General features: G+C 41.6%; 1 protein-coding gene across 1 annotated transcript in view; it reads right to left on the bottom strand.

Moving 5' to 3' along the window:
• The window catches only part of LOC133446186 (contactin-associated protein-like 5), a 202,295-nt gene that overhangs the window by 27,702 nt on the left and 146,908 nt on the right, over positions 1-27,685 (bottom strand). Inside the window, exons 16-20 of the mRNA XM_061724108.1 lie at positions 24,051-24,221; positions 23,193-23,411; positions 13,158-13,397; positions 6,515-6,736; positions 324-457 (exon numbers count right to left, since the gene is read on the bottom strand). Of these exons, the coding sequence (XP_061580092.1) occupies positions 324-457; positions 6,515-6,736; positions 13,158-13,397; positions 23,193-23,411; positions 24,051-24,221 (986 nt within the window). The remainder of the gene's footprint in view (positions 1-323; positions 458-6,514; positions 6,737-13,157; positions 13,398-23,192; positions 23,412-24,050; positions 24,222-27,685) is intronic.

Genomic DNA, 27,685 nt, shown 5'->3' with positions numbered 1-27,685 from the left:
CAACAGCACCTTAGCACTTGAGGCTATCAAATAATTAGCCTAGACGCACTTGTAGCCGTCGCTACATCGCAGCCGTGAAGGACTTCCTGACTGTCCTCACACAGGAATAAAACACTGACGTGTTAACTGATACGTTGGCTTATCTGTAGACTTCTGGAGCTGATCAGAAGCTTGTGGGCCTTATTTCAGGACCGAAATCTGGATCAAAACCAGATATTGCAAGAATGCACACAGCACCGGGGATGTGGTTGTTGTTTACACAGAAGAAAGCTGCCAACAGTCATGGGAATGGAGAGTGAAATGTCTGCGTGTCCTTGGCTCACCTGCACGTAGAGGTTCTTGCCCACCCGGTGGATTCTGATTCGATGGAGACGCCCGTCCGCCAGGTTGTTGAGAGCAGGACTGAACACATCTGGACTCCTGTCCGTCTGAAGGTGATACCAGATCTGCAGACTCCCTGGACAGGAAGCACGAAAAGACTTGAAACGATGCAGCACGCCAGAGAAATCCGTTGCTGTGCTCACTGCCAAGTTCTGATCCGGGACTGAACATGGCATCACCTCTCGGACGATGTTCATTCAGCTTTATTTTGGAGAGTAATGGATCACATGCACGAGGCAATGGTTTTAGCTAAAAAACAACATTACTGGCCTTCAAGATCAAAGGGAGATGAAAAGATGTTGAATGTTGAACCACAAAGGTCAAAGGTCATGTGTTGTGCTTTTCTGACAGCTTGAATTCTCCCAGCTTTGCAGAGGAACCTTTTTTATTTCTCTCTAGAAATATTCAGCTGGATTGAGGTCCAGGTCGCGGCTGCTTCGTCTATTTCATACATGAAGAAAAGTTTTGAACTTTGTGGTAAGATGCATTACCATCCTGAAATAATGACGTCATTAACACCAAACTATGTCGCCAACGAGAGAAAATATCCGACATTTACACCTTTTATTTTGTATATGTGCTGTTGTTTTTATTTGGATTTTATTGAAGACCCATTTCCATCAATTTCCAGCCAAAGACATGCACATTACACGACTGCTGTGCACTCATTTTGCCCAAAATGTAGGAAGGAATCTGAAATATTAAGTTTGTAGTATCCTCCCTGAGAGTTGGATCCACAAGCTGCAATCGTGGGGTTACTTGGTATTGCCCACATGATTTCTTTCTTTATTTTTGAGAAATAAATAAATACCACTTATAAAAAAGAAATGTTGTTCATCTAAAGATGCATCTGTTTAACAAGACCTGCTACGATGATTTTGATTGTTTTTACACTCGTGGTAACATTTGCACATGACTGTACGCTCAGTAAGAATCTTTAGCAGAATCTTTAGCTATTTTAAGGTGAGTTGGTCACATACGGCCTATTCTTCTACCAAAACTGAACGGCGACATGAACATCCTCCGAGAGCTGCGCTTTCTTATGTTTTTGGCAAACAGTTTTAGTTCAGTATATCTGAGCCTCTTCACATATCTTTTGAGAGTCCACAAATATTTGTCTCATAGCTCATCACTTGAAAACTGAAAAAGTCAATACGTGCTCAATGTCCCTCTCTCTTACACACACACACATGCACACGGACAAATGCACACACCACCGCCAGATCAAAGAGTCAGAAAGCTATGCATCCTCAAGTGGAGCTGGGTCAATATTACAATTCCCAGTGTGCAAGGGAGGAGCTTTGTGCTGTGATTCATTTCAGACAGTGAGAGTGCTCCACCCGATGAAGGTCACCGTGGATGAAGTGTGTCCTGCGCCCTTCGCTGTTTGCAGAGGCCGGAGGAACACGGGTGTTCGGCATTATCACAGGAGTGGATTTGCTAGGAAAATGCACCGAGGTGCTGCATGTGCCCCTCGACATCATGGCCTCCTCAGTATGGGCGGCTCCAACCCTGGCAGCTTAACGCTCGGAGGGCTGTCACGTGTCATCGGCTGACGCCACGTTGACAGCTCGTAATAGGCGTCGCAAATACGTCAATGTTCCCCGGAAATCTGTCCGAGGCGTGACAGTTGAGTCCGAGCACAGTGAGGCTTTTTATTTTTACTCTTCTGTTGCTTTTGTTAAAAGATGTGAGGAGCGTGAGAAATCCAGCGCAGGCAGAGATGCAGAGGAGGAGCAGAAGCGCAGAGGTTAAAGCTTTTCATTTGCCCGTCAGCACAGAAAGTTTGTGGGGGAGGCTTCAGCTTTACATTCATGCCAGCAGCTGGAAGATCTGCTGTCGCTTCTCTTCTGCTGTGAGCTGCTCCCCTCTCATCTCCCATCATGCTTGATGGCTTTAATTCTCTCTTTTTTTGTGTCTCTGCATATTTCAGGCAACGCTCAAAAGAAAGTTTGTATGGCACACCATTTAAATCAATATTAAACCAATGTGCACAATAAGGAACTTTGAGGGGATTTATTCAGATGGCATTAGAAAACAAAAACATCCAGAAGGAAATGCAAATCCAGATTGAGTCATTTATGCAGATGTGCTCATTTCAGGAATATAGCCATATTAATGGTGTACTCATTTATTTCTGCATTCTTTTCATCTGCGTCTGCTCTCGCCGATGGTGACTGCGGTTTACCGGCTTTTCCACCGTGTCCTTCAGCTCCGAGAGGCTTCTGCTTTGCCGTGAACCCTGAACGCCTCCGAGTGAACCCTGAGCGTAAAGTGGAAGCAATCTCCCGAGTAATTATGCAGGATCATCTGGTAACCATGGAAACACATAAGCCTCATACTGGGAGTGCAGGTATTTTCCCTTGATAGTTGGTGGGCATAAAAAAAAAAAGCCCTAAAATGGCCTTCCAAGACAAACTCAACGTAAACTGAGAGCTCGTCTAGAACTATTTGGAGTCAACGCTCGGTTGAAAGCCAACGCGCTGAGACATCCTCTCAGACACAGTTACTCCCGATGTTGCTGGGGCTGAATTACAGATGGCTGAGTGCTGTAAAACATTGCCTATTTAACGTCCATCAGAGTTGTTGCCTGTGAATGAATGCCGCTACGTGTAGCCATGGCAACACCATCAGAAAACAGGCTCATTTTTCAACGATTAAGTTCAAACTGAATAACAGCACAAGAGATGAATGTTCTGCAGGTTTTTTCTGGAGGTTTGGCCTTGCGTCTCAGGAAGAACCTCTGAACCAGCGGTCTGACCAGAAATGTCTGAGACTCTGACCAAGCTCACTGGGTGCCAGCTTTTCTCATGCTTCCTTTGTTTTTACACCTTGAGAGTCAGTTTGAGCCTGTCACCTTCGGGTGAAACCGTGCATGTTGGAAAGCTCCTGGCCCTCCTTTTAAATGCAGGAGTGTGTTTCTGCTGAATTGGTGTGTTCTGAATCGCTTGGCCTGAATGTCAGTGCCATATTTAACAAAAACCACGTTGCCCTCACAGAACATGGTTCCTTGTTCTGTTCAAACTGGAAACCCATTTGCTGAGATGTCCACTTCTGGGAAGGTTGGCACTAGAGGTGTGTGCAATTCATCGATGTGTCGATGCATCGCGATGCGTCACGTGACGATTTGTAATCGATTATGGTCCAGTAAAAAAATTTTTTTTTTTTTTTTTTTTTATTTTAAGTTATCCTATCCAGATTCCAGACTGAATAAGCTGCGGAATCATTTCATTTTCAAGAATGCACATTTCTTACTGTTCACTTGAAATATGGCAGATATGTTTACACTAAGTACATATCTTGTTTACTTGAATTAATGAACTCATTAAATCCAGGGCTTGACCGTTTTCAGTGTTTTCCGCCAATAGAGGGCGCTCTCATGCAAGTGCAGCTTTCCCTGGTCAAAGTTAAGTAAGTCAAGGAGCAAATGTTTACATAGTCATAAAATACATTATTTTGTGTCTTTGAAAAATACATGTCAAATGTTCAAACAACCTTGTTATTTACTTAATGAGTGTTGTTAGAGGAACTGAGTTCCTCTAACAACACCAATAATCGAATCGAATCGACAATCGTTATAATCGAAGAATCGAATAATCAAAGCTCCAATAATCGAAATCGAATCGAATCGTGAGGTACCCTTGTTTGCACACCCCTAGTTGGCACCTGTCATGAAGGCTTTCTCCCCGTGAAACGCTGACCTCCGAATTGTTTGTAAATGGTTGTCAGGACTCTTCTCTAAGATCCCTGCTCATGTCTTATAGCGGTCTGCAACCAACATCCAGGTCCAAGGAAGCAGCACTTGCTGGTAATTTACCCTCTTAAATCCAGTAACTGAGTTATTACTACTGCTAGTAGGATGGTTTTTGTTCTTTTTGGCTTCATTTTTAGTAACAGTAATGTGTTGTTGTATTTGAATAAGACCCACCATGATCTGATGATTTTTATCTTGTTTTTACCCCAAAAAAAGAAAAGAAAACAAATTTGTTTTAGACACGCTAACTGCTCAGCTGCTGGCCACCCACCTGGCCACTGACCAGCAGAGCAGAAATTTCCACTGGGGAGGAAAAAGTAAAGTAAAGTCCGATCACATGACGGAGCAACAGAAAAGAAGTTCGGGCTTCTTGCGGCTACTTATTCGTTTTTGTGTGAACCACTTTCTTTGTGTCGGATAAAATGATGCAGCAACACAGCACATCAAATAAAGACTTTTTTTTATTTTAAGAATGTTGCATTGAACATGGCTGTATTTCATCGTGAGTTCAAGGTTTGGGAACATTGGTTTCTCTGAAGCACTCGAGTGTTTTTGAGGGAACAAAAGTGATGGGCCTACAATCAAGCTCGTACATAGAGCTGCGCTGCAATTCCTCTTCAGATGGATTTTATTCATGCAAATATCTCCAGGTGAACTTTATCTCTACATTTCTGTGGACAGACAGGGAATAGCCTGTAACCTGCTGCAAATGTAATATTCTGTGTTTTATTAAGAGGGCAGTTTAATTTTCAGTTAGACAAAGATTAGAGAAAATGAATTATTATAGGATCTGTACAAGTGACCCCCCTCACCCGGCGACAGCTACGGTAGACCCCCCCCCCCCCCACAACCATGGACAGGATGGAGCAAATGCATAAAAGGGATGAATAGATTTAATATGCTGTCAGTTACGGTGGCATAAAACCCTTGACTGGGTTTCAGAATTTATTTGTCATAAAATGTTATCTGATCATCTCAATCAAAATGATGGCAAAACACAGTGTGCTAAAGCTAAAAAATTATATCATACACACACATATATATATATATATATATATATATATATATATATATATATATATATATATATATATATTTATATATATAATTTTATATAAGTTATATATTAATGTAGAAGACTAGTTTATCCCAAGGGGTTCACATACTTTTTTTGGTTCATCTCTGCTTGTTTTACCTCCTAGATTTAAGCAAATCTCCAAATTACAGAAAGATATGTCATGGTTTAAAGGTTTTCTAAATAACTTTGCATTGAACGTGCAGTACTGTCGATTTTGCCCTGTCATCCTTCAAAATAAAACACCTGAGATCTGAAGACTTCCATGGATGTAAAAGAGGATGTTTTCTGCTGTATCATTTAAACTGACTTCATGCACCTTTTTTATGGGGTTTCAAACGTCTAATGGGAACTTGTGTTTCTGTGTTCTTGTTTGTTTACATTTATTGTATTTAGTTGTGTTTAGTTGCACAGTCTAGGTCAACGTTACCCGGTTTCGGTTGACTTGGCTCATCAGCCACACGCTAACGTTTTACAGTGCCGGTCCGAGTGCAGCGGCATGAACTACAATGTTGGAGCTCGGTCCAGGACGAAAACGAAGAGTAACAGACAGAAGACAGTAAGCTCAGAGTTAGCTGGTAATCTATCTTTTGTGGAAACGTGTCATGGATGTTTTGACATTAAGAATATAATAAAAAACCATGGCTCCTATTTATAATCCTTAGCAGATCGATGGATATTTCCACTGACTGGAAATTTTGGAGAAACATTTAGTCAACAAAAATAATTCACATGACTAAAATGTGACTAAAACTAAACGGAGCCAGCGTTATTAAAAAGATTAAGACTAAATCCGACTCTGCTGTCAAAATGAACACTGTCAGCAGCACGGGTTAGCGTGGGCCGAGCCAGCCGTCTGGTGGTAGCTAGGCCCTGGTGCGGCTCATCCTAGCCGGCCTCCGGGGCTTTTTACACCCGTCTGCTGGTCTTGATTGGCAATTTCAATGGTGCCGTGGAGAGGAATGAAAAAGAAACATTGGAAGCACCCTTCAGAAAGCCTGCGGGCCCAGGATAAAGATAAAGAGAAAAGGGAATGAAGCAGTGAACATTATCAACATGTACACTCCCTCCCAGTCCTCCGGAGAGTTATGTGTTCGGTTCGCTCATCCGTTGATTCGGACGTCAACTGGACGCTACAGCAGAGTTTAGTCTATGTGGCTGTTTGTTTACTGACACATATCATTACTATAAAGGATTGCTATTATTCATCTCTGGCATGTTTCTCTTCGGCGTCAGCTGGGGCCGGCTCAGCCTCCTTGAATGACCCTGAACAATGATGAAGTGGGTGTAAAACTAGCGCTTACCATTCCTGGCGAGAATGATGGCTATGTACTGCTGGCTGAAGGTGCTGACGGTCAGCAACATGGCCGGCCTCTGGGAGGTGACGAAGCTGAAGGCGACATCCTCTCTGGCCCTGCTGTCCGTGGAGACGCTGGAGGCCTTCACGCTCCGGTTCTGCATCACTGAGAAGGGCTCCTGGAAGGTGTAGGTCACTGAGGACTCTCTGTCAAAGGATACCGACACCTCTGTAGGGACACACAGGGAGGGGTGGGGGGGGCAAAGAGACTGCTTTTAGGCGACAAAATACAACAGCAGGAACAACAGAAGTGCACTTTATTCCAGGCAAAGCCATAGGGCCACTTAAAGTGCAATAATGGATGATATTGACAGAACATTCGACAAAATCACTGGGGTTCAAAGAAATCTGACCAAGCCAAAGCCTTTCCTCAGAGATGTGCTGCTGGATATACACTGATGACTGTGCAGTGGGTTTCTCCACCTTCCCAAAATAGCCAGCATTAGTGCACATCGAGCAGAGCCTGGAATGAAATAAAACATCTTGCAGCATTTTATGTCTCATCACTTGGGGTATTTTATCAGTCGGCTCCCTGTGGAGCCAAAAAGCCTCACAACTCTCTTCTTTTTTTTTTTGTTTTGCTCGTATGCATCGCAACTTCCCGCGACCGACAAATCTCTTTGATATGTAAAATTGGTGCAGTTCCACTTTAGGTTGCCTATTGTCACAGAAGACCTTATCACTTTAAAATCTGCCAGCAAAGTGGAGCGAGATGGATCATCAAAGTCCTGCAACCGACCAGGTGGAGAGCCGTAAAATACAGATACTATGTTTCAATTTTTTATGCTTTTATAGATATATATATTCTCACAGATCTGTTCTTCTTTCCTGGGTTAATGGTGGGGGAAGAGAGCGGGGCCGCGGTATCTGTACCTGCCACCACATCATCTCCCTGCATGCATCTGCTGCAACACATTTGTATCCAGAGTGACTCCGACGGGCAACAGTTTCTGCTTTTGACTCACACCACTGAAGCAGATCATCTCCAAGCAGCTGCTATTGGTGGCTGCCAGAAGATTAAACACTAAACAAAAGAAAATGAAACAGGCTTGGCTTTATTCTGCCATTAAACAACGTGCACATGAAAAGAGCGCAAACTGGCGCGACACGAAACACAGTCTGCAAAACAAATGGCACGTGAATGAAATACTGAAATTCCCAACATTAACACATTAATTGGCAGGGTTCCTTCTTTATATATATATATATATATATATATATATATATATATATATATATATATATATATATATATATATATATATATATATATATGTATATATATATATACATACATACATACATACATACATACATACATACATACATACATACATACATACATACATACATACATACATACATACATACATACATACATACATACATACATACATACATACATACATACAGGACTGTCTCAGAAAATTAGAATATTGTGATAAAGTTCTTTATTTTCTGTAATGCAATAAAAAAAAACAAAAATGTCATACATTCTGGATTCATTACAAATCAACTGAAATATTGCAAGCCTTTTATTATTTTAATATTGCTGATTACGGTTTACAGTTTAAGATTAAGATTCCCAGAATATTCAAATTTTTTGAGATAGGATATTTGAGTTTTCTTAAGCTGTAAGCCATGATCAGCAATATTAAAATAATAAAAGGCTTGCAATATTTCAGTTGATTTGTAATGAATCCAGAATGTATGACATTTTTGCATTACAGAAAATAAAGGACTTTATCACAATATTCTAATTTTCTGAGACAGTCCTGTCTATATATATATATATATATATATATATATATATATATATATATATATATATATATATATATATATATATATATATATACATATACACATACTGTTTGAATGCTACTACGCAAGCAACTGCAGTGGGAGAGGTTATATGAAGAGGATGTGTGACCTGGACATGCTTTGAAACCCAACATCTAAGTTAACCAACAAAACACCTGGTGACTCAATGTTCCAACATCTGGAAGCAGAACAGGTGAGGGGGGATATATCATTTCCACCCTCGGAGAATGGGTACCAAGCCCTGCTAAGTGCTCTGATGACCTGAAAACAAGGGCAGCTCACCTGAGAAGAACCATGGGTTTATGTCACCCCTCACCCCTGCGCCCCTGAGACTAAGAGAGGGTTTGCAAGAAGATGCTAAGAACAACACCTACTGGAACCATCGCTGAGACCAATCAGCTGGTTCACATGCACGGGAGAAATGATGCTAGAGATGATTGGCTCCAGGGACACAATCCTCCATAACGGAGAAGGCTGGAAACCAGGGTCAAGGCTGTACGGAGAGAAGTAAGCCGACTGTGCATGGCTGAAAGGCACGATGAAGAAACCATTGCCACCGTAGCACCTTTTAGTACGAACCCACCAGAGGTGTATTCACAATCATTACTCAGGTAGAAGTATAGATACTAGAGTTTAAAAATACTCCTGTAGAAGTTGAAGTATCAACTCAAGTTTTTTACTCAAGTAAAAGTATAAAAGTAATGGTTTCAAAACTACTTAAAGTATAAAAGTAAAAGTAATGTAAGGGGGAAATATATTAAATATATTAAAGAACCATATATGTGTACTATTGAGCATTAACATGTGTTTCAGAGAGCAGAAGATATGATGACTAGTTGCCTATAAGTATTGTAATGGTGCAAAAAGTCAAACTTCAGAGGCATGTTATCATTTATCCTAACCTTTATTGGAATGTACATCCAAGTTTAGTTGCAGGAATCTGAGGGAACGGATGTAAGAACAAAACTGGACAAGAACATCTGAAACAACCACAACCAAATTCACTCTATCCGGATGGCGCAATTTAACTGGATAGGTTTTTTTTAAAGGCCAAAATGAAATAGAGTAACAAGGCTGTTTTTAAAATGTAAGGAGTAAAAAGTACAGATAATTGCGTGAAAATGTAAGGAGTAAAAGTAAAAAGTCGTCTGAAAAATAATTACTCCAGTGAAGTATAGATAACCAAAATTTCTACTTAAGTAAGGTAACAAAGTATTTGTACTTCGTTACTTGACACCTCTGGAACCCACTCTGCTGTGTGAATGGCCTTGGGGCGGGGGTGGAGGTGGGAGGAGCCAGCGGGACGGTGAGACCTTCTGACAGCGGCATCCAGGCCTGCTGTCAGACCACGAGATGCTTGGCAAACAAGCAAAGGACAAAGCGAGAAAGAAATACTAGGGTGTTTTTAACCACAACAGTCTGATGGTCAGAGGCCAAATACCTGGCTGTGTTAGGAACTCTGTCACTTCACTCGGAGCACTAGACACTCAGCAATCCCTGTTGTCACAATTACTGTAGCAGCCTGGAGGATCCCCCTCCAGCTGAAGCCAGGCCAAAGCTGGGCCATTCTCCCTGCTTTGGCTGCGGTAGAGGAAACACAGGCACCCCCAAGTCATCCACATCTTGGAACTAAATGACCATATTAGATGTGAGTTTTTCCCCATAAATGTGTTTCCTTTGTTAAGAGCCTTCCGAATGGCTCAGGAGGGGGTGGATGGCATCATTCTCACAGCACTTTCAATGAGTAGACACTAGCTTGAGACAAAGAGGAAAAAGACATTCTAGGGCTGGGCGATATATCGAGATTTTAATATACAGGTAAAAGCCAGTAAATTAGAATATTTGGAAAAACTTGATTTTTTTCAGTAATTGCAGTCAAAAGGTGTAACTTGTACATTATATGTATTCATTGCACACAGACTGATGCATTCAAATTTTTATTTCATTTAATTTTGATGATTAGAAGTGGCAACAAATGAAAATCCAAAATTCCGTGTGTCACAAAATTAGAATATTACTTAAGGCAAATACAAAAAAGGGATTTTTAGAAATGTTGGCCAACTGAAAAGTATGAAAATGAAAAATATGAGCATGTACAATACTCAATACTTGGTTGGAGCTCCTTTTGCCTCAATTACTGCATTAATGCAGCGTGGAATGGAGTCGATGAGTTTCTGGCACTGCTCAGGTGTTATGAGAGCCCAGGTTGCTCTGATAGTTGCCTTCAACTCTTCTGCGTTTTTGGGTCTGGCATTCTGCATCTTCCTTTTCACAATACCCCACAGATTTTCTATGGGGCTAAGGTCAGGGGAGTTGGCTGGCCAATTTAGAACAGAAATACCATGGTCCGTAAACCAGGCACGGGTAGATTTTGAGCTGTGTGCAGGCGCCAAGTCCTGTTGGAACTTGAAATCTCCATCTCCATAGAGCAGGTCAGCAGCAGGAAGCATGAAGTGCTCTAAAACTTGCTGGTAGACTGCTGCGTTGACCCTGGATCTCAGGAAACAGAGTGGACCGACACCAGCAGATGACATGGCACCCCAAACCATCACTGATGGTGGAAACTTTACACTAGACTTCAGGCAACGTGGATCCTGTGCCTCTCCTGTCCTCCTCCAGACTCTGGGACCTCCATTTCCAAAGGAAATGCAAAATTTGCTTTCATCAGAAAACATGACCTTGGACCACTCAGCAGCAGTCCAGCTCTTCTTTTCCTTAGCCCAGGTGACGCTTTTCGCGCCGTTTCTTGGTCAACAGTGGCTTGACACGAGGTATGCAGCAGTTGAAACCCATGTCTTTCAAGCGTCTCTTGGTGGTGGATCTTGAAGCACCGACTCCAGCAGCTGTCCACTCCTTGTGAATCTCCCCCACATTTTTGAATTGGGTTTTTTTCACAATCATGACCAGGGCGTGGTGATCCCTATCGCTTGTACACTTTTTCTTACCACAGTTTTTCCTTCCCTTTGCCTCTCCATTAATGTGTTTGGACACAGGGCTCTGAGAACAGCCAGCCTCTTCAGCAATAACCTTTTGTGTCTTGCCCTCCTTGTGCAATGTGTCGATGGTCGCCTTTTGGACAGCTGTCGAATCTGAAGTCTTCCCCATGTTTGTGTAGGCTTCAGAACTGGACTGAGAGACCATTTAAAGCCCTTTGCAGGTGTTTTGAGGCACCAGGTGTCTTCAAAATGTAACCCTTACACAATATTCTAATTTTGTGACACACGGAATTTTGGATTTTCATTTATTGCCACTTCTAATCATCAAAATTAAATGAAATAAACATTTGAATGCATCAGTCTGTGTGCAATGAATACATATAATGTACAAGTTACACCTTTTGACTGCAATTACTGAAATAAATCAAGTTTTTCAAAATATTCTAATTTACTGGCTTTTACCTGTATATCGATATATTTTCAAACGCAATATGGTACGAGACAATATCGTTTATATCGATTTAAAAAAAAAATATATATATATTTTTTTTATGATTTTGATATAACTTATTTTGTGACAAATTGACTTGAATGTTTTATTTAAGATTTGCACAAATGTTTTGTTATTTGCACAACTGTCAACCTCAGTGGAAAAGTCTGCCTGTTACTGTCTACATTGTATTAATTGCACAGTGTATTTTAATTTAATTGTTATGCATGTTATGTTTTATTTTATTCAAGAAGCATTTTTATTCTATATATATGCAGGCAGTTTATTTTTATTTCATTTGTTTTATACATTTTGATATTGTGCAGACCTCTGTTAATAAAGGAACCTGTTTGATATTTGGCACGAAGGTTTTTTTAAGTGTTTGCCTCAGAAAAAAATGAAGCTAACAGAGATGCTATGCTATAATGCTTTGGGGGAAACCCCAATTATGGCACAGAAAAAATATCGATATATATCGAGTATTGCCATTCAGCTAGAAAATATCAAGATATGACTTTTGGTCCATATCGCCCAGCCCTAAGACATTCTGCACATTCCATGGTTTGGGATAGGAAACTATCCCAAACCATGGGAAGCATGTGGAAGCATTTCCTCGGTTACCAAGGTGGCGCATCAACACCAGAACATATTGTTGTGACACTATTTAGGCTATTAACCCGTTCCACTCCAGAGAAGCAGATGGACATTGAGCTTTTATGGGTTAAAGCCCTTGTTTAAGGGTCCATAAAACTCTTAATAAGTGCTGTGGACTTATTTTAGGAGTAAACATTGATTGCACTTCTTCGTGTGAAATGCTGAGCTAAGGCGGAAAAGTTAAGTACCTACATCCAATCGTGACTCTTGACCACAACGACATAACTAAGTGTGCTTAGACATAAAACACAATGATGTTGTTGACCTGAACTGGTCAGATCAGAGCGTCTGACTGAAACATGGTGCACCTTTGAAGTCCTACGTCGTGAGTGGCACCTTTGGAGCCAGTTTTCCTCTTTGTTCCCTTTGTTTGTTCAGTTTACTCCTGTTGTTCCACGTTCATGTGGCGGCTCGCTGAGCCTCTCCTGCTGTCAGCAGGCTGATGATGCACTCCTCGCTGCTCGCACACTGCAGTAGATTTGCTCTAATGCATTCTCAACATCATCAGCCTCTGCAGTCAGGACAAGTATTAATTATCTCCTGCATTGCTCGTATTCTTATTGGTTCCCTGTAATGGAATAACCTTGACAGTGATCGAGTTTCTGTTTGTTATAATCAGCATTAACTGGTGAAGAATTACACTGCGTCAGTTTTGTGTACAAGCACCGACGGGGGGCCGGGCTCACCTTGGTTGCAGGTGGTCCCTCCATAGGCGGACTGCGAGCAGTCGCACACGTAGCCGTTGTTCTTCTCAATGCACCGCCCTCGGTTGTGGCACAGGCTGGTGGAGCCGCTGCAGTAGCCCGGACAGCCGGAGCTCACCCCCGGCGTCATCTTGGCCCTGTCCTCCAGGTCGAAGCTCACGCCGTTCACCATTAGAGACCTGATGCAACCCAGGAAGCCTCTCTGCTGCGACGCTGTTCCTCCTGAGATCGGGACAGCAATCAGTCAAACACAATTCCACCATCATGTCCAGTGTGCATTAGGGGTGGGCAAAAATATCGATATGGCAATATATCGCGATACTTTTCCAGCCGATTCAATATCGATATTCAAAATTTGAATATCGATTTTTTTTTTTTTTATATATATATATATATATATATATATATTTTTTTTTTTTAATATTTTTTATCCCCATTATATCACCCAGTGCTCCTCCCTAAGTGACAGTCCTGGGCATTGCCACTCTCTAACAACCCTGGGAGGGCCCTGCACTGAGCTCCGGTTTTATTTCACGTTTTATTTCATTTTATAATTTATTTTTTATATAACACAATTCCCTGTCCTTAAAAAATGAAAAATAATGGACAGAGGTTTATTTATGTATGGATTTATATCTATACTGACTGATCACTGTGCCTGTCCTTGGTTTTAGTACACATCTTTCTTGTGTTTATTATCATTTGCCACATAATTAAAGCAACCTCATACTAAATTTAATGTTAATTTCATATGATGTAAATAATATGAAAAACATATACAAATATGTTGTAACTTTAGCTTGTATAGTTATAATAAAAAATTGTTTTGACTCAGTTTGTCCCATGAATTGTCAATATAATCTGATGAACGTGCAACTCGGATTTTAAGATCCATCACTATCATCTGATGTACATATATACAACTTGGATTTTAAGATGTGTAATGCATTTTTTAATTTTTCGGTGAACTATGTAGAATATAATAATCGGGATATCGCATAATCGGGATATCGCAATGTGTATCGTATCGTGGCTCAAGTATCGTGATGCATATCGTATCGTGAGGTCCTTCCCAATACCCACCCCTAGTGTGCATGTAGATCAACTGTATGGGGGCCGAAGCATGAGAAACCTCACAAAAATAACCTCTAATGGATCACGTAGGTTTTCAAGGCACACGTGAAAGAAACCTGGTCCCATTTGTAAATCTTTACTTCCAGAGGAGGAAGACTGATGACTTCTGATAGAAAATGAATCATGCTGTTGTGCTAGTAATTTATCTGAGGGAAAATATAAACCTGTGGGTATAATCTCCGCTCATGATCCCTTAAGGCTGATAAATGGTGCTTGTTAAATCTGTATTGTTTCAGATGAAGAGAGGCTTGGCTTGTGTGCAGCATGCATTTGTAATGAGCTCCCCTCGTTTGAAATCTGGTTACTTCAAATGAAATCATACGTGCTTCTGTTACTGCCCGTAACATGGCATGTGAATGCTATTTTTCTCGTTATTAACCCTTCCCACCACTCGGGCCCTTGGAGCAGGATTCCAATTACAACAAGATCCAACACAATTTTTCACAGGCTGAATGAATGAAGAGGCTGCAGAGGCTATTTACACTGAAATGGACGCTGTGCGTCATCTCCTACATCAAACCTGGCAGAATTGTGATTGAAAAATATTACACGATGATACTCAGTAATGTTAAGAGGCTGTCTCTCTCTCTCTCTCTCCACTCTCTCTATCTCTCTCTCTGCCACTCTCTCTCACCACATTTAATTTTTACTGAATTTTCTCATCTCCCCATCTGGCCTGCTGATAGGAGCAGCAACAATTACTAAAGTGTATCTTATCTTGTGTATTTAGCCTCACAGATGTTCGCCATGCCACACAGTGGTCCTCTGGGACACACGCAGGGTAATACAAACTTCACTGAACTACTTTGTCTTCTTTGTAACTCAGCAGCACATCTGTCCTTCATTATTCAATGTTTGTCTTGTAAACATCTTGATTGAAGTAAAACAGATACTGAAGTTCTGCCTGTGGACATGGAATAAACTGCTAACCCTCACCTGCACATTACTGAGATAATTCCTTAATGCCTTAAAAATGGTTTAAATGTACGACGGAGTATTAGGGCCAAACTAAGACAAAAAAAATTGGAAATTACGAGAATAAAGTCACAATATAATGAGAATAAAGTCGTAAAATTGCGAGAATAAAGTCGTAATATTGCGAGAATAAAGTCGTAATAGAATAAAGTCGTAATATTATGAGAATAAAGTCGTAATATTATGAGAATAAAGTCGTAATATTATGAGAATAAAGTCGTAATATTACGAGAATAAAGTCGTAATATTACGAGAATAAAGTCGTAACATTACGAGAATAAAGTCGTAATATTGCGACAATAAAGTCGTAATAGAATAATGTCGTAATATTATGAGAATAAAGTCATAATATTATGAGAATAAAGTCGTAATATTACGAGAATAAAGTTGTAAAATTCCGAGAATAAAGTCGTAAAATTCCGAGAATAAAGTTGTGACATTACGAGAATAAAGTGGCAATTTATGAGAATAAAGTCATAATATTATGAAAATAAAGTGGTAATTTATGAGAACTCTAACAGGAAGAGCTTCTTCTCCCTGTGTTAAAATGAAGAATATTGAGCATCTTGTGAAGTTATATTTATATATATATAAATGTACCTCCACACTTTAATCACAATTAGTATTCTGGGTTTGATCTACAAGTTTTCAGCATATTATGATTTTTTTGTATGTTTTCTGACTTATCTACAGCTTTATTGCATCTAGAAGTGAGATAATACTTGATTTATACTCGATACTTGATAATACTGGATGTTTTACTGCTAATTTTAAATCTTTAAAGGTTTCAAAGGTCATTGTAATCAATCAGTTACAACGGTTACAACCAGAGGTGGTTCCATGTAGAATATTCAAATGATGTTATGTTATGTGTAATGAGCTCAGATCCTTGATGTCCACGTGAGTTTGGAGCTGATTCCAAGTCTGGGGAGCATCATGCATGATCTCTCTTCAGACTTTAGGTACAGTCAAAAGATTCAAGTCTTAGAGTAATCACCGGAGGGTATAGTCTTTGCACCCAAGCATCTAATTCTGGAGGTGGGATGAGGGAATACCAAAATGTCCTTAAGTATCTAGCGGTATCAGAGCGCACGGGAGGACAAAGCAGACCATCCTTCCAGATCCATCCCAAGCGTACAAAGTACGTGGAGCGCAAAGACTCGAAGATTAGCAACAAACCTCAGAGTTCCGTGATAGACCGTATCCAATGAATGTAAATGAGGCATACATAAAAATCACATCATCATAGCCGAAACAAGTTTCTCTTGGGCTTCAAAAGAAAGACAAGACTTGATTCTGAAGAAAAAGCCTAATTTCAGCTTTAATTTGAGTTTTCTCTCCCTATCAAGTGAGGAAGCAAAGATCTACCTTCTTTTGGTTATTCTATCTCACTTACAGTGCTGTTAAATAAATTACTCTGACACAACCCCACAGCGGGTAAAATCACTGGAATCATACAAGCGAGCACTTAAAATATAGTTTATATAGATGAGAAGCAATTTAGAGACACATTTTAAAGAAATATTCTCTGCTTGGTTGGGGAAATGTTTAATCTAGAAGATTTGGCATGGTTAAGACTCCAACCTTTGGATGGCTTTATCAATTTCAAATAGCAAAAAGAGATTTGAGAGGAGCAAATGGAGGAGACCGTGCGCTTCCACAATGGACGACTTAATTCCGTCGAGCTAACTTTCGTTCAGAGCAAATCCAAACCTCCGTCATCCAGACAGCATCACTTCTATCAATTACTCCGACACCAACTGAAGATGTGCCAGACTTAAAATCAGCAGCATCAACATGGACAGATATTTAGGCTAATGGCACCAGGCAACTGGTCAGACTGTGAACATTCAGTCTATTTACACGGTGATACATGAACACTTTCCCTTTTTCTGAAGTGAAAATCAGAGATGCAGCTATTATAATTTTGTTGACCAATCCCAATTACCGATGATGTTAAAGGTCTGACGTACGCATCCCAAATTTGAGCTATTTAGAGAAATAATCAGCTGCATGCTCAAGCAGAACACTGGCTGATCCCAATTACCGGCTGATCGAGTGGTAGATGCTGCAATTATAAAAACATGTTGATCAAAGCTGGAGAGCACCGGTTGGCTAACCTTCATAATGATGATAACCAAATGTACATTACTTGCATTTTAACTTTGTCTCCTGTGACAAAAAAATGAAACGCTGTCTCGCAGGGGATTATCGTTTCAATTTGCACCCCCCTACATGTCTTATAAATTATCTTAAAGGTAAATGATCCATTAGCTTCATGAACTGTGGCCTCAGTCGGAGAAAATGTTATCTCTCAAGGTGTATATCATTAAGGGGACACGTTTAAATGTCAGAGTGGAGATGGCGGCAGCAGGACTGTGACAGCGGCCACCCACCTTCAACGGGGCAGTAATGAAAAAACAATAAAATAAATGAGTTTTTTTTTTTAATGGTTTCTTAGTAAGAGAACTTTGCATACATTAGCGCAACGCTGTGATGATATATGTGCATTTAAAGAGCTTTAATCTTTGCTGGTCTGCACACCTACTGTGGGGACATAAATCTGCCTGATGTGATGGAGAGGGACCGGGGGAATAACGAGGACGTTCCACGCCGAGTCAACCGGAGGTTCTCGCCACTATTCCTCATTTTCCTGATGAAACGCTTGAACATATGGTGAAATCCCAAATATTAGAGTCTCCAGACACGATTTGTCAGTTTTATAGCGTCTGCTACAAAGAAGGAGAGCAGGGCTGAATCATGTGGCAAGTTTAGGAGTCTCATAAAACTGCACACCCCAGACACCGGATCCTGATAAGCCAAGGACTTGATTTGACGTGCGCAGTCTAGACATGGTGTGAAATAGATCAGATTCAGTCCACAGATGTCCCTACCTTTGTTAATAGATCAGTATGAACTTTTTAGGCCTGTGAAACATCTAAATGAAATGGTAAAGGGGCGATGTCAGCACATGATGGTACAAATCCAGTATCCATGAGAAGCTGAACCTTCCGGGAACAAAGATGATGACCAAGAAATCAAAAGCCATGTTTCTCAAAGAAAGACCTTTCCTCATCCCTGTATCGTGCATGGTATTATGAAAACAACTTAAAGGGATTGTGACATGAAAAACACATTTTTCTTGATTTTTTGTGTTTTGTTGGGTGTCTTGACATCAATTACACCCAAAAAACAACGAACTTTTAACATTCAGTGTATTGTGTGCTTTCTGGGATTTGCCGCATAACTATGTAAAAACGGCGCATGTGGTTTGCTGGCGGGCCGTTACGTAACGGCCCGCTAAATCACCGCCCCCTCCACCCAGCTCCCTGCCTCCTCTCCTCTCCAGCGCACCATAAAGGCTGATTTATGGTTCCGCGTTACACCAACGTAGAGCCTACGGCGTAGGGTTACGCGGCGACGCGCACAGTACGCTGAACCCTACGGCGTAGGCTCTGCGTCGATTTAACGCGGAACCATAAATCAGGCTTAACACGGAGCTGTTTAGAGCCTCTTTTGTTCTAATCACCGGAGGAAAACTGCTAAGAAGACCCGCAGCCACTGACTGGACTTAAGATAAGAGGACACTGCTGCTTGCATGCCTTTATTTTTATGATTGTTTGCGGTGGACTGCTTTTCTGTGCATGCTTCGCCTGTCGCTCCCGGCTTAACTCTCCGACGCCGCTGTTAGAAGTCCGGTTCGGTGTGCGCACTGACTTCATCCCCGGGCTGTAGTCGCCCTGTCTGGGCTGTGTGTGTGGGTGTTTGTGGCATGGATGTATTATAGAACATTATAGATACATTATATGTATTATAGGTTTGTGGTCGGTGTGCGCGCGTGTGTGTGGAGACGCGGGCAGAAGTTTGTAGCAGTTGGTTGGAGGAGGAGGTATGGAGGAGGAGCGGAGCAATGATTGACAGGAAAGGGGGGAAAGGAAGCGTTTTTCACGGCGCAAAAAAACACTGTAATAAAAAGCCAGGAATGGAGTACTAGAGTTAAGTTTTTCTTGTTACACCCTTTTAGACACATTTGAGGGATGTTGGCCAAGACTTTTAATAGTGTTAAGAGCATTTTAAAAATGATGTCACAATACCTTTAAGGAATGTGGAGGAACTGTAGAGCCCAGATTCCTCAGGCAACTCCGCATCAAGAACGGTCACCCATCAATCAAACCGCATGGACACCAAGCCCAGAAGCCGGGCTCCGTGACGGTACGGTGTTGACCCAGTGTCCTTGCCAAAGCTCACTTACAGTTACGCCATCGCAGCATCAACACAGAAAAGTACACTGAGACTTGTATGCAGGGACATCTGGCACGGTCGAGGCAAAAGGTGCTGATACCGGCCTGGCCTACCTGCAACCCAGACTGTGTGAGTCCACATTGCTGCAGACCTTGAGACGCCTTCAGACGGTGGCGGCTGTGGCCCAGGAGGCAGAGCGGGAAGACTGCTGCTGCCCCCGATACATTCATTAGTGTGTGATGGTGTTTATGAAGGAAGAAGCACTGCAGACTCTGCAGGACAAACTCTGCACGGACTGCTGTATGGAGCGTGGCGGCATGAATCCGTGTGGATGGATGAATGTAACTTTAATTCACAGCAAATGTGTTACATAAACATACTCCACGGTCATGACCGGTTTGTATCTCAGCTAATGAAATGAAACTGGTGAGAAAGAAAATGTGTAATACTAAAATATTAGTCCAAGCAAATGTGGGAATCTGTTTTCTTTCTTTCTTTTTAATTCAAAATACTCCCAAATGTTTTAATCTCATGTTGTATATTTACTTACACATGAAGTTTTGAATTAGCGTTAATCGCTGACCGCCAGTCAATGTTTAAGCATTTAAAGGACGGGTAAGGAATTCTTCACAAAGCCAGGTGCCCTTTTTTTCTCCACTGCCTTGTAGACATGGTCTTCATATAAACCCCAGGCTCTATAAACTGGTTAAGGAGCGGTAATAAACCATAACAACTATTGCTCCAGCCAATCTGAGACAAGGGGAGGGTTTAGTCTCAAACAGAGGCCTGTAGGAAGGGAAGGGGAGGAGCTAACTCAGCGTAGTGTCAATGTTTAACGTAAATATCAGACACAGACAAATACCTAAATGAATATGTACTTAGACTTATTATAAAACTCAGACTCATATCCGCATATACATTTCTGTTCATACATTTTATCTCTTTATATATTCGCTTTATATTTGTATTGTATTGTATTGCACCAATCACCACAACAAATTCCATGTGCGTGTTTAACAAACTTGGCAATAAACCCTTTTCTGATTCTGAAAAAAAAAGAAAAAAAAAAGAAAAAAAAAACATCCATGAAATCTTGTGTTATAAAAATGGCCCTGGAGTTCATTCTGCAGTTAGGGACTAAAGTTGTTTTTGGGTCAACTATAGTCCTCTTTTTTTCTATCACTATTACTGTAATTTGAATAAAACAACAACAACAACCAAGCTTGGTGGTGGCCGGAATCTGACACCAGTGAACCTGATCAACCACAGCCAACTGAGGTTTTGGGGGCGGGTTTTTGAGAGGTTGTTTCACATTGGTGCAAAACAGATATCTCGGTAAGGCCGCCTTAGACCTTTTCTCTTCTCTTAATAAGTTTTTATAATACATTCCTTGCAAAAATTGACATAAAGTGTGTTTCATGACATTTCTAAGTAGCCTATTTTTTAACTTCTACTCATTCAATAAGTCAGATGGAAACTGTAAAGCTGTAAACTGATGAATATTTCCCTCATGGCTCGGATTATCTGGGATTTCTCTTAGATATAGATTTACCTTTTAGCAGATAAGATCAAAGAGCAGGAAAGTCCGAGTTCAGCACATTTTAATGATTAAACTGAGGCAAACTGGCTGCTGACGTATCGCGTTAACCTCGGCTGCCACGCAGAATAATTTCTAGCAGGAAAAAGATGATCTGAAAAGGTTCACATAATGAATCAGACAATGCGAAACGCAGACGGGGAAAGAGCTCAAGCTTTTCTGCAAAGCTGCTCTGATCAATATGTCTGGTTTATAATTAAAGTGGCTGGTTTATATGAGGGGTGGCACTCCTTCTCTAAAAACCCTTCATCCTCATTTCCAGCAGCTGCTGCTATAAAAACAAAATATCTCTGTTGTTCATCACCTGCAACAAATAGCAGATGGACCAAGTCAGCGGCTGGCTGCTGAACATGCTGGTCTACCACCATCTACTGAACCGGATACAGTCTCCGCGCTCGTCAGAGCCTTCAGGACTGTTAACATGACGTTTATTTGAAGATTATGCAGCTATCTGGCTTAGTTCCTCTGACCTGCATCCAGACTCTTTGGTGGTTTGTGCTCCTAATAGTGTCTGCTGAGTTTGGGGTAAATCCACAAAAGGATTGCGCGGCTTTTGCGGCCGCTAAACCGGTGCAAATGAGACAAAAAGAGAGCGTCTAATTCACAAAGCACCTGCAAAGGGCGAATTGCAACACAAACTGCGCTGCCAAGCAAATAGTGTCATTGTGCGCCTGTGCCATTTGCATGCATGTAAATGAGGTAATATTCATACATTCGGCGCAAAATTGCCCCCTTTCTATGCAAATAAGCCTCATTGCAAAAACCGTCTAATTCACAAAGGCCAGCGCTATTTGCCACACGCAAAAATAGTGGAGCAAATACCGTCTTTTCGAAGCGTGTATTAACTGCGCGCAAACTCACTCCTCACTCCCCATCTCTCTGTTTCTCTCTCTCTTCAATGTCATTCAAGCCTGTGTGATACTGAATGATATTAAGGGTGAAATCTATAGTCAGACATGACTGTAGACAGTCAGATCAAGTGGGGTTGTGGACTTATCTCGGATTTAAAAATAAAAATAACAGGAGCTCAGGATTCATCCATAAGGGGCTGCTTTATTACAAACAATTCCACCATATAAACATATAAATCTAGAATGTGTGTGTTTAACAGCTTAATAATGTCATCACATATCACAACATATATCAGACTTATAATAAAATAGCACTGATCGTGTCCCTGTGAAGCTCAGCGTCAGTCAGGACTCTCAGCTGCTGCTGGAGATGCAGCCGCGGTTTATTCCGTATTTCACAATCGTCCCATGCACGTCTGTCACATACGCACACACTAGTTAAGCCTAATTATGCCTAAATAATGGTCCGCGTTAAATCAACGCAGAGCCTACGCCGTAGGGTTACGCCGTAGGGTACGCGGCGACGCGCACTGTACGGTGCGCCAGCCGCGTAACCTACGCCGTATGGTCTGCGTCGATTTAACGCGGAACCATAAATCATCCTTGAGCAGCACGGAGGGAGGAGGGACTTCGCACAGTGTCTTGATGATTTGTAATACAGGCTGAGCCTACCGTTAGTTCTTAAACTGTAAAAAAGCTTGGGGGGGGGGGGCAAAAGCATGAGTTTGAAAAGTGGGGGGGGGGGGCATGTCCCCCCTGTTCCCAGTGGAAATTGCGCCCTTGCGCCTCACGGCGTTTTATTTTCACTCGCTTTATCTTTTATTTCTGCAGTTTTCATTATGGACCAATCTGTGTGCTGAAATATGGAGAACACTGGAAACAGCTCCGCTCACTTACTCAGACAAGGGCAAATTGCACTCAGCCGCAAAACTTTATGGGCGTGTTTGCGCCGTCATAAAATTAGAGCAAAATCTTTTGTGAATAGGACCTTAAGGCGGGGCAAATTGCGGGCGCAAATGCGGCGCAATTCACAGCGCTATTTGCGGGCGCAATCTGTTCTTTGTGGATTTACCCCTTTGTTTCCTTGAAAAGCAGCAACACAAGCAAGTGCTGAAGACTTCCAGGAACTCAAACATCTGAATTCAGAGGACGCTGGCTTAACCACCGAGTCCTTGCAGGTAAATTTAAAGGAGTGTTTGCATCCAGCGGCGAACTTACCGACAAACAGCTGGCTGCTGAGCCGTAGGCGGAGATATCCTTCGGCCGGAGCCTCCAGGAAGCGTAGGGGCAGCTGGTCCACCTGCAGGGATGCCTCCTTCACGTTGCGCTCTGCCCTCACGTAGTGCCACTGCCTGTCATTCAGGGGGAGGTGGGACTTGACGGAGAGGACAGCCGGACCGTTTCCCACATCAAAGGAGAATGTCACCACTGAGGGAGCTGGGAATCACACACACTCAGATCAGACTGAATGTGATATGAGCTTTTACATGTACCACTCTATCCTGCCTTTCTGACGCAAGGCCATACAATGCTACTGAAAACTCCATGAGCCCCGTGGATTTATGAGCAGGCTCCGCCGACAGTTTGTCAATACTTCAGCATGAGTCGGATGTGGAAGTAACACATAACGTCCACTCTCAGGTCTGTGCAACGAACACATGACAACAACTCCACACGACTTCAACAGGAGTGACAGTGCAACGTGCCCCTCTGTGCTTATCAAAAGGGCCGTCTTCGGAAAAGCCATGTCTCTTCTGTAAATATGGATGTGCTTTTTCATACGGCGGCAGTAAATATGAGAGGTATCTTCATTTTCTTGTCATTGGGTGACTTCATTTAGCTTTGTATGCCTATGACAGGATGTTATTGCCATTGACGGCGCCGCTGGGATTACATCATGCTGTGCAGACCTGACAGGCTGCTTCTTTGGGAAATTGAACTGTCAACAGCTAGAGAAAAGCAAAGCACATCGCTGATGGCTTTTGTTGACATTCTTATAGATGGACGTGCTCTCTAGTAGTTTATGGTCTCATCACGCAGTGCATTTCTCTTATTGTGGCGGTAACGTTCACTCACAGCTGAGCTCCACTCGGATGAAGTCCTTGAGGCCCTGGTTTTCCAAAAATACTCCCGATGGGGCGCTGGTCTTAAAGTAAAAGGAGATATCCGAGGCCAGCTCTGCCTGCAGCGTGGGGAAGTACAGGTACGACGACTCCTGGTAGAAGGAGGCAGCGTTCCACGTCGACCCTGGAAGGAAAGCGGAGAGAAGAGTGGGGAGAGGAAACATGCGTCTTCTGGCACGTGCAAGGGTGAAACAAGGACCAGAAAACTGGGATTCAGGATTTCATCTTCCCACTTTACGGTCTTCAGCAAAAGTTCATCAATATTTATGATCAGAAAAACTGGAATCAGAACTCACTGTGGAGTAGTCATGAAAAAATGTGTTTTTTACACTGCAAAACCTCATTTCTAATTAATAACCTAAAAATATTATTCCAACAGATTTAGGAATATATTTTGCTTCTTTCTAGTTGGTCTGTTTCTGCAGCGTATCTGTGATGATGAAGAAAGGATGTTTTTAACTTTAACTTCAAACTGTTGGATGTCAGAAAGACATTTAGTTTGTGTATCCAATAATCTGTAGGAGGTAGGACTCAACAAGTAAGCAAGGAGTTTATTTTGAATTATTACAGTCGTTTCATAAAAATAAAAAGCTGTTCTCTTTCATAATATTTTGCTCGATGTCTCACTATGGGATGCACGCCCCGCTGCAGACCTCAGAAGCATTAATCTCATTACGCCCATTCTGATTGGCTGGTGAAACGTGCGCGTCCGCCGCAGGTAGTACATCCTACCTTCAATTCAATTCAGTTTATTTGAGAAGGGACAGTGTACATTCATATACATTTAGAATTAAAAATGCAAATGCACCCAATTTTAGCTACAGAGCTAGTTTCCATTGGCAGTCCCCCGGCTAAAAATATAAAAGAAAGACAAGTTAAACAACAAATACAAATAAAACGTGCAAAAAGTTTCTGTTCTTGTTATTTTGCTGCTATTTAAGATAGAAGGAACAGGACACCTTAAAACTTGTATGGACGACACCACGTCATTCAAACACCCCTTTCACTCGGAGCATATCTGGCATCCTGGGCTTGTTAGCTGAACTGTCCAAAGACAGATCTTATTCAGCTTCTGTTGCCGGGCGCTAACTAGCCTTGGATGTTTTTTATCTGCTTCGTCGGTCACACCAGATCAAATTTTGTGCTTTCCTCGCCCTCCACGGCCCGTCCTTGTCGCTGTGGGAACAAGATATCGAGCAAGGATCACGGACGGACACGTTTCACCAGCCAATCAGGATTAGCGTAATGAGATTAATGCTTCTGAGGTCTGCAGCGGGGCGTGCATCCCATAGTGAAACATCTCACTCATATTACTCAGAGAACTGGGGTTATGTAAATAACCTAAAGTTTTACACCATGGTAATGTAATACGTGTAAGCTTTCAGCAAGGAAATATGTTTTAGCAACTTTAGCAACTAAGATTAGTGTTTGCCTAACCCTAACCGAGTAAATTTGATAGGTAGCAATAAAAAAGTATCAGAATAATGAAGTAAGTGAAAAACAACGGCCTCAAAGTGGGGAATTGTTGCTCAGCAATCTAAAACTACTACCCGGCCATTAAAGGCTCTGTTTTAACAAAAGCCATGATGTTTCCAGAGACCTAACCAACAGATCTCAGCACACACCCTTATGTGAGCAGATTTGTAAGTGCAGAAATAGATACAAAGAAGCGACTCCAGCACTAACATGAGTTATCAAAGTTCCATTAAAAGGAGCTGGTGGACACGACGCCGACTATCCAGTCTATTCAGACCAACAAATCTCCACTTATTGGGGAGCAGGATGTGCCAGTTTTCAATGCAATGGATGTCCCCAGAGCCTCACATTGAAGAAAATGTTGTTGATAAAATGTGTTACAAGCAATTCCTCAGCCATCTCGGTTAGTTTTGAAAAGCGACTGTCAGACATGCATGAGTCATCACACAAAGGCCGTTGTGATTGATGCAGTATTTAGTGTTCCGCTGGAAATGGCTGCTGATGGGAGGAGAACCAGACCAGATTCAACCAGAAAGAAAGTTTTTCCTAGTGGATGAGTCCGTCTGATCCCACAGGTGTGGGTCAGACCACTGATTCACTGACCACTGGTTGTCGTGTAAAACTCCACAAAATTGAGCTCAGCACAAGAAGTAATGACATTTGTGTTGGATAGATGATTTCTTTGCTGTAACAATGCTTCTTGGAAATAAATCTTCTACCGTTGGAAAGCCTGTTTATTTCCCATTTAAATGGTGCCACATTAATAAAAGACATGTGATTGTGGGATGAGTATGTGGGTTGCATCTATGACAAATTTGCCAAATCTTCTCTGCCGATGCCAAACAACTTTGACTCTTGTTTGGTGTTTGGTAGATTGAATTGTTGAAATTTGAAGAAACAGCACATATTTGGATTTTAACAATTTATCCATTTAATAAACAGGAGCCTCAGTAGCGTGTGGAAGAACCGTACACAACCTTAACAGCCTGGCAACCTCCTCCTCATGCTGGTCACCAGCCTGGTCACACACGGCTGTGGGACGGCATCCCATTCATCAATCAGCCAATGTGATTGTGTTTGTCACTCTGGCACGCCCGAGCTGATCCCACAAGTGTTCAATGGGGTTGAAGTGAGGACTGCAAGTATTCTATTACCATCCCCTACACTCCCAAACTCTGGAGGTGGTTCTCTGATAAACCTGCACTGTGGGGGAAAGTATTGTCATCTTGGAGGATAGAGTTCGGTCCCAGACTCTGGAGATGTGGGATTGTCACTGGTTGCAGAATCTTATTTCTAGGGCTGGGCGATATATCGAGATTTTAATATATATCGATATATTTTCAAACGCGATATGGTACGAGACAATATCGTTTATATCGATTTCTAAAAAAAAAAAAAATATTTTTTTTTTTTAATGATTTTGATATAGCTTATTTTGTGACAAATTGACTTGAATGTTTTATTTGAGATTTGCACACATGTTTTGTTATTTGCACAACTGTCAACCTCAGTGGAAAAGTCTGCCTGTTACTGTCTACATTGTATTAATTGTACAGTGTATTTTAATTTAATTGTTATGCAGGAAAGGGATATTTGTTTTATTTTATTCAAGAAGCATTTTTATTCTATATATGCAGGCAGTTTATTTTTATTTCATTTGTTTTATACATTTTGATATTGTGCAGACCTCTGTTAATAAAGGAACCTGTGTGACATTTGGCACGAGGCTTTGTATTAAAACTGACTGTTTTTTTAAGGGTTTGCCTCAGAAAAAAATGAAGCTAACAGAAATGCTATGCTATAATGCTTTGGGGGAAACCCCAATTAAGGCACAGAAAAAATATCAAGATATATATCGAGTATCGCCCTTTAGCTAGAAAATATCGAGATATGACTTTTGGTCCATATCGCCCAGCTCTACTTATTTCCATATCTCTCTGAATTGAGATTGCCTCCAATGATGACAGGCCTCCTTATTCCAGTGAGGGAGATGCCTCCTCACATCATCACACTGCCTTCACCAAAACATGGTACCCTATCGGTGCAACAATCAACATAGCGTTCTCCGTGTCTTCTCCACAGTTTGACCCTACGATCCAACTTCCGCAGGTC

This window comes from Cololabis saira, chromosome 6 (genome assembly GCF_033807715.1).
Source record: "Cololabis saira isolate AMF1-May2022 chromosome 6, fColSai1.1, whole genome shotgun sequence".
Taxonomy (NCBI): domain Eukaryota; kingdom Metazoa; phylum Chordata; class Actinopteri; order Beloniformes; family Belonidae; genus Cololabis; species Cololabis saira.
Note: the sequence above shows the minus strand (reverse complement) of the source record. Positions and strands in the feature narration are given on the sequence as shown.